At 40.4% G+C, this 8,411-nt stretch overlaps 1 protein-coding gene across 1 annotated transcript; it reads right to left on the bottom strand.

Moving 5' to 3' along the window:
* Positions 1–6,835: 6,835 nt before the first annotated feature.
* LOC114147645 (coiled-coil domain-containing protein 89-like) lies at positions 6,836–8,196 on the bottom strand. The gene has a single exon (XM_028022155.1). The coding sequence runs from the start codon at positions 8,129–8,131 to the stop codon at positions 6,926–6,928; it is 1,206 nt and encodes a 401-aa protein (XP_027877956.1). The 5' UTR covers positions 8,132–8,196; the 3' UTR covers positions 6,836–6,925.
* Positions 8,197–8,411: the final 215 nt, after the last annotated feature.

Genomic DNA, 8,411 nt, shown 5'->3' with positions numbered 1-8,411 from the left:
ACAGGTCGCCAGTCTGTCGCAGTAAAGCGAACTAAACATATATTGTATCAAGTTTCTATGTTCGTTAGCCACCATGCTAGTGTTTACATTCTACATCTGCACCATACAGTGTAAAACACAACATGCATTAATCGTTTATTCTGAAGTTTTCTGATGACCACAGTGAAAAATAACCATAAATTATCACAAAAATACAGTTTATTGTTGGTAACTCAAACTTTACCCAAAATAAACATCAAACAAAGGCAAATCCTTTTCCACAGTAGTTCTTCCTTTGTTCCCTCCTTCCTAACTGATTGTGTTATTTTTGTTTTGCCAGATGTTCGTAGTGATGACTACTAGTTATATGTGAGGCTCCATTAAACTCACGCGGTGTGATGGAGTTTCAGTTCATCCGCAGTAACCATAAACACGAGGAGGGAAACGTCTGCAGACTCAAACTGAGTCCAGACGAACACCCGAAGAGCCGAGCAACTGTCACCGACAATCACAAAAGAATAATATTCTCACAACAAACACAAATATGACTGCAGCATATGCCTCCCAAACACGGAAGGAGGTTTTCTACAAAACAGCAGCTGTTACTGAGAGGCAGGAAACATTTTCTTCTCATGTGGTAAAATTTGGTCTTTTTCTCGTTTTCTCTGTTACAATAAAATAATCTGTGGCTGTTTGCTGGGAGGTAAAAACAGGATTAATATTTGGAGATTCTGGTGGAAAAGAGCAACTGGAAACATTTATGGTCCCTGAAAGCTGGAAAATGTGTTTATTCGCTAAAGATGACAGTTTGATGAACGACTGAACTGAAAGACAGGATGATTATTGATTATCTTTTAGCTAGTTAAATGACGTTTATTTGTGTAAAACGTTTCAGCTACAAGATGTGTTTCCACTGACAATTAAATTGCAGAAATTCAAATTACAAAAATACATTTTGAAACACCAAATTATAAAATAACAAGTTTTTTTTTAATAAGACATTTTTGTGCTAGGATAAGGTGTTATTTTTTTTGGCTGAATCAAAACTGCAAAGAAAAAACTTTTTTCAATCAAAGGAGTCACATGATCAACAAAAGGATGTTACTACTGGCAGAAATGATGAAGAAGACAACAGGAAGTAGTTGGAGGATGATATAATGTATATATATATCATATAATGTAAACAAACTTTTTTGAGGTTTGATTTTAATTATGTTTCTTATTTAATGGAAAATTGTGGGTTTTTTTAAATTAGCAGAATATTGATAAAGTTTTGCTCATATTTGTAGAGAAATGAAGCTATTGAGAAGAAACAAGCAACAAACATAACATTTTGTCAAATGCCAACATCAAATATTTAGATCAATATCCCATTTATTATTAATTATTATGTTATAAATCAATAACAACCCAACAGGAGGGTTTTTAGCTTTGATTTAAAAGAACTCCAGATCTTCATTAAAATGAATATTTCTGCCACGTTGTTTAAAAAAATACCATGACAGGATTTTTCAAAAACGTTTTTATGCACATGAACCAACACAAATCTGTTGTTTTAATAAATACGCTCTTCACCAACCTTACAAAGCCGGTTGAACGGCTGCTATATTATCAGACATGAAAATTGAGCAGCGTCCAAACAACCCGTAACATTACTAAAAGTTAGGGAGCTAACATGTCCGTCTAGCACGTTTCTCCCACGCTCTCTACAGAGAAGCCGCGGCGTCATTAGCAATACTAGAGTATCTTAAAGAGACACTACACAATTACGGCTGTTACAGCGCCTGACCACGGCCAAATATGGTAATAGGCTATCAGAAAGGTTCTGCTGAGGAGACCGTGTGTGTGAATGCGGCCCAGCCTCACCCAGACTGTACCTCCAGCGGCCCCCGGGTAAATTGAGTTTGAGACGCCTGATCTAGCATGTTTGTAGAGGTCTAATTGATCAAATTGAACTATGAACTTCAACAGGTGAACTTAATGTGACCTTCTCTGAACCTTTGCATGCGCATTTTGAACTGCTCAGTGTTTCAGCCTTTTATGCACAACTTACAGTTCTCTAACAAAAAAAATTTACAACAGATGTTTGGTTCATGAAGAGACAGAATAAAACATAAAACAGAAACTCCTCGCAATTATGGAGCTTAAAATAGAGAATCAATGAAGAAACAATTATTCTGAAAAAAATAATACCATTCTCATCGAATAATTCAGTGATTCGACTTCACTTAGTTAATTACGGTTAGGCGTAGCAAAAACGAATAGAAGTCAATACAAAATCCTCAGTTTGCACAAAAGTACAAGGATGTTTATTTGCACATTAAATTAATATGTTTTAAATGGAAAGAAAAACAACCAGCATTGATGTGGCTTCTCATTTTAAAACGTAGAACAACCAAGCATTCAGTGAATCACATTATTATGTTACCTGTTTGTTAGGGAGAGGCTGCCGCTGCCAGTGTCAGCTTGCGATGTCGAGTGTAAGGTTTCTTCAGCAAAGAGAGGAAAAGAAGTGATCTTCACGTTTGCAGGTAAGTTTTCTACTTTTAAAACAAAGTATTTAGCTTGATTTATTTTGTGTGGAAAAGTTGACATTCTCCACATGAACAGAGTTGTTTCCAACCCTTAAACAGAAATAATATGCTGATTAAAATCCCTTTAAATATACTGTCAATATGTTTTTTACATACTTGTTAATTCAAATTCAAAAATACTTAATTGATTCCAAAAGCAAATTAAATGTTTTTTGTAACTAATATTAATTCAAATTCTTCAAAGAGTTATTGTAGACAGTGATGACTTTTGGCAGGAAAGATTTTTTGTAGCAGTCTGCATTGCAGCAAATTTGAAGAAGCCTCTGACTGAAGACACTCTATTTTCCCAAAGCAATCTCATGAAGAGAATAGGTTAGAGTGAAACAGATAAAGAGTGAAAAAATCGATCTGCTTCAGCTCCTTCCAGTGCTGCTATTACCAACTGAAGAAATGGTCACAAAGTGTGCATGAGCTGGTCCAAAACAGCCAATCAGAACCAGAAGGAGGGCCAAAGTGCTGTCAATCAAGCTCCTGTACACTGCTTGGTATATTAATGGAGGAGGAACAACTTACAGTTTCAGGAAAAACTGTTATCTGCCATGCTAACTAGCTTTAGCATTCCTGGCAGACTCTATCTAGCAGGAATAAGCCGTAGTAGATACAAGAGTGTATTAGAACAAAAAAGGAGTAAATTTCCATTAAAAAGCTAAAAAAATATATTAACTTAATCTCAAAAATTTTGTAGAAAAAAACTTTAACATTTCTGAGTTTCAAAAGTCTAGAACAAGTTAGAAAAACTCTGAAATTTTCAGATTAACCTAAAAGAAAACAAAAACAACAGCAAAAAAAACCTTGACAATTTCTGGGTTTGAAATGTCTAAAACAGGGGTCACCGACCTTTTTCAGACTGGGAGCTACTTCACGGGTCCAGAGTAACACGAAGGGCTACTTATTGATACAGACATAAATGTTCTTGGCTCAACCTTTATAACAATAATATATACAATATGTATATATGATTACATGCTGCCTGATCATATTAATGGTAGGGACTACTCACAGTAGTTATCAGTAATAATTTACCATGGCAGATATGGTTAATTGCTATATTGTGATCAGAAGTTCTTGGTTCAGAGTTTTAAGTTTTGTTGGAGATTTTCTGTGTGATGATAAATTTCCCACCAGTGACTGAGAGTTTGGATCGGTGCTGCAGCTGCACGGCTGGACGAACTGAGTACCTTGAGATTTTCCTTTCAATAAAAAAAGAAAAGAATAGTTCTTGTTTTATTATCTAACCCTCTTTACTATTAACAAAATTGTGGAGAAAAAAATATATTTTGTGTCCAAAGATATTGTACACACAGCTGTGTAGAGTCTGTGGGGGTGAGGTGGGGCACAAAGCCTAAATCTGATTGGTCAGTTTGCTTTTGTTTATTTCACGGGTTGGTATTTTCTGTAAGCTAAACATGAATGAGTGGAGTTTGAACCTCCCGTAGTTCTAAGATCCCGCCTGAGCTTCTTATAGTGTGCGGTTCTGGCGGGTCGCCGGTTTATTTGTTTTTTTGAGGTTTCGCCAACTGAATAACTGACGGGTCACCCGCTGGCCGACACCAGCAGATGCGCTGGGGGAAACCCTGGATATGTGTATAAACATCAATGACTCCTGGATTTCTGGGCTTCTCACCCCGCCTCTAAGGAGCCCAGAGACCCTGCGGAGAAAACTCCTCCAGGATAACAAGGCAGTTCCCTCCTGGGAACTGCCTTGAGGGAGCAGTACCCCCTCCAAGGACTTAAAAAGGCTGGGTAAACAGTCAGAATCTGACCCAAACCTGTAGGTAGAGGGAGAGGCTGTCCTCTTGTTCACCCCAGCGTACAGGCAACAAGGCGGGAGGCAACAAGTCAGCCCACTCCTGCCCAGCGCCTCTCACAAGGGGCAACTCCAGGGTGGGAGAACATCCAACCTGAAGAGTTTTTGCGGCGCTAGTGGCTCGTATTTTTCTGACAGCAGGCAGACAGGAAGGAGGGCGAGGAGAGGGGGCAAAGGTCGTCGAACCCGCGACGTCCGTTTCGAGGACTAAGGCCTCCAAACGTGGTGTGTGCTAACCCCCTGCGCCACCATAGCACGCCCCGAGTCCGACTATTTCTAGCCGGAACACATCGGCTCTTTTCGGGCTGAGCCCGGCCGGGCTCTGTGGGTTAAAGCCCGGCCACCAGGGGCTCCCCAACGTGCCCCACCCCCAGGCCTGGCTCCAGGGTGGGACCTCATGTACAGGCGAGCAGAACCACTGTTTCCAATGGTCGTTTTCATCATAAGGGATCTTTGGGCTGCACTTGGTTCTGGTTCCTCACCTTGGACCTGTCTGCATTGGGTGGCCCAACCAGAGGCATGAAGCCCCGACAGCATAACTCCTAGGATCACTGGGACACTCAAACCCCCCCACCACGATAAGGTGGCAGCCCATGGAGGGGACGTGTAAATGTGTGTGTGTGTGTGTGGGTGTGGGTGGGTGGGTGTGTGTATGCGTGTGTGTGTGTGGGTGTGTGTGTGTGTGTGTGTGTGTGTGGGTGTGTATGTGTGTGTGTGTGTGTGTGTGGGTGTGTGTGTGTGTGTGCACTTGTGTGTGTGCACTTGTGTGTGTGTGTGTGTAAATATGAAGTAACCTGTTAATTATGTAAGACAGAGAGAAAATGAGAGAGAGGAAGAAAGTTGTTTTTTAAGATGAGAAAACAAACTCAATGTGGTGGGAAGCAAATTCTGACCTTGGGTCCAGTTGTGAGGTGAAATGTATCTTTGTAGTTTAAAAAAAAAATTTTTAGGCTCTAATAAAGTTTTTTAGGCCGTTATTTAACAGGCTGATCAGGAAACTGTGAGGAGAGAGAAGGAAAGACATGCAGCAGATTCCCCAGGACTGGGAATTGAACCCAGGTTGACAAACATCCTAAACAAAACATAATTTACAGTTTTACTGTAAATCTGGTTAAAAAAATAACTGAATTATTCATTTCTTAGCTCCTTTTCCTTCTCTTTTATACAAGCAGACAGCACATAAGCTCAACAACACAAAAGCTTCATATTTATTACAAAATATTTATCTAAGAATCGATTTCTTCCTGTAGTGGAAATAATTTCTGATTAAGTTTTCTGTTTTCATGCTTTCATAGATTGTTCTTCTTTTTACCTTTTCTACAGGTTTTCATGTTAAATTGCACTTTTTTGTTAAGTTTCTAATATTATCTTGAATCTGTATTTCTAAATAAAGACTAACAGAAAGATCCCACAGTAACTTTTATTTATGATAAAACCTGTTTTTTCCTTATAACAAACAAACCAGATATAACAAGTTTGAGCTTCTTCATGGTCCGGAGTATTAAATTATGATAACAATTATAATCTAATATTATGTACAGATTAACTCTAATCTTAATTTAACATCCTGGAACCTGAAGAATCCAAACCTGTTAAATCAACTTTTTTATGTTTGGTATAAAAAGAAAAACAGGTAAATGGACTGAACTTGTGTAGAGCCTTGCTGGTCATGTTGACCACTCAAAGCGCTTCACACTACAGTCACACCGACATGCAGGTCAGAGGGCAACTTGCCGCTAAGTGCCCCGCCCCGGGGCAGCTCAACATGTGGCTCAGGAAGCTGGAATCGAACTTACAACCTTCTGGTCACAAGACGACCACTCTACCCACTGAGCCACAGTCGCACTAAAAAAGCCACTGCATGATCCTTTTGCTAATCTTCTTTAAAATACAGATTTAAACAGTTTAAAAGCTACAATTCAGTGCAATTTAATATAAAAAGTGAGTAGAAACGGTAAACTAAAGGACAAACCATAAAAGCACAAGTACAGTGGAAATAAACAGAAATCATTACTATCAAAAGACGAAATTTTAACTCTTAAATCAATACGTTGCTATAAAAATTGAGCCCAGCGTTGCTGCGGCGCTAAAACAGCGAAGGAAAAGGGCTAACGTACGGCTAATTCAATTAATTATAAAGTTTAACAATAAAGCTGCACATGTGTTTGGGGTTTCTTCAAATCTTTGGGGGCAATTTGCAGTGACCAACTGACCTGACCGACATGTTTTAGGAGATGTGGGGGGAACCGGAGCACCCGGAGAAAACCCACGCAAACACGGGGAGACCATGCAAACTCCACACAGATGGTGTCTGTGAAGACGCAGCGCTAACCGCTGCACCACCGTGCTGCCCACGTTTTTTCCAATTGGGTTGGGAAGGGATCTATTTTCTAGTTTGTCAATGGGGGGAAGAACTTTTTAAATTTGGTCTTGACGGAGCGTGGCAATGCGTTCACAGAGGCTACAACCTCCATGCGTTTGATTCCAGTCCTCGGTTCGTCTCCTGCACGTCTTTCTCCTTCTCTAAATATCAAAATCAAGAACTTTAGACACGTCCTTGATTGTCTTCACTCGTTTGTTTCTTTTTTGGCTTCTTCCATCGCAGAGTGTTTTGTACTTTCTTCCAAAATGAAATTTTAGACTTTTTCTTTTTACCATCTGGATTGTCCAAATCCTGCAGGATGGTTTCTCCAGCGACCTCGGTCTCTTCTGAGGATTCTGGATCCGTGGAAGAACCTGGTAAAGGTTCTCCTGAGAGTTCCTCCTCTGAAGAAACCTCTTGATTTAAGACTTTAACTTGGTTCTGTGAGTTTTCTTCCTTCTCTTGGGAAACTGTGATGGGTTGTTGTTGGAAACCTTCTTCCTCGGCTCTCAGAGTGTCGGCCAGCAGTAGATCGTCTCTCGCTCTTTGTAAATCATTTTTCACACAAATGAGCTCCTCCTGGTGTTTTTCTGCTTGATGTTTAAATGCAGTTACTTCGGTTTCAAACCGACTGTTTAGCTCCATGTACAAACCGTTAACATTCTCCAGCTCAGCCTTGGCACTACTTTCCTTGTCTTGCAGGATTTTATTCTCTGTTGTTGTGATTTCTTGGAGGATGGCATATTCAGCTCTCATATTGTCTAGAAGCTTCTTGTCCTCCTCTGTTTTCTCCAGGTGAGCTTTTCTCTCCTGCTCTACCTGATGCTGGTATGTCTCGATTTCTCCTGACATTTTCTGGAGGAGCTCCTCCTTTTCAGCTCTCAGCTTGTTGATGAGCTGCAGATTCTCGTTGTCTCTTTCTATGTTGGCCTCTTTCTCATGTCTCACTTCCTCCTGATATCTATCCACGTCTTGCTTTAATCCAGAAACATCCCTTTCGTATCTACAGTTGAGCTCATTGTATGAACATTTGAGCTGAGTTAATTCCTCCTGCAGAAGTTTCTCGCTGCCTTGCAGGAATGTGATCGTTTGGGACATTTCTTGAAACATTTCATCCTTTTCAGCTCTCAAGTTCTCCAGCAGCCGTTGTTCCTCACTGAGCCTCGCTTCATCATACTTTTGTGTCTCGGCCTCCTGCCTCAGCAGAGCATCATCTGCTTCATCCTGGGAACGCAGCTCCTCGTATGAAGTCTGGAGTTGGTTCAGTTCTTCTTGGAGTCCCTGACTTTTCTTCCTCTCAGCCTGTATTTCAGCTACAAATGCTTCCTGGCTGAGGAGGTGGGCCACCTTTAACTCCTCCAAGTCTTGTTGCAAGTTCTTCTTCTTCATGTACTTCACGTTGTTGTGAACCTTGGAAGCAATGACCGCAGCGTTACAGACTGCTGGATCACTGAACTTCTAATCTGAGGCCTCCATTTTGTTTACATTTAATGAAGCAAGGAAGTTGTGCTCAGTTTCCTCTTCAGATGTTTTCGTGTCGTTTCCTTCAGTAGTACTTGATGCAGCGCCCCCACAGGCAAGGAGAGGAACAGGTTTTCCAAACCACTAAACAAAAATATTATCCTGAAAAATGGCCATCATGCTGAAATTCAAGTGGCTAAAGGAAAAT

Source organism: Xiphophorus couchianus, chromosome 7 (genome assembly GCF_001444195.1).
Source record: "Xiphophorus couchianus chromosome 7, X_couchianus-1.0, whole genome shotgun sequence".
Lineage (NCBI taxonomy): Eukaryota > Metazoa > Chordata > Actinopteri > Cyprinodontiformes > Poeciliidae > Xiphophorus > Xiphophorus couchianus.
The sequence above is the reverse complement of the archived record's forward strand: the minus strand, read 5'-3'. Positions and strand labels throughout refer to the sequence as shown.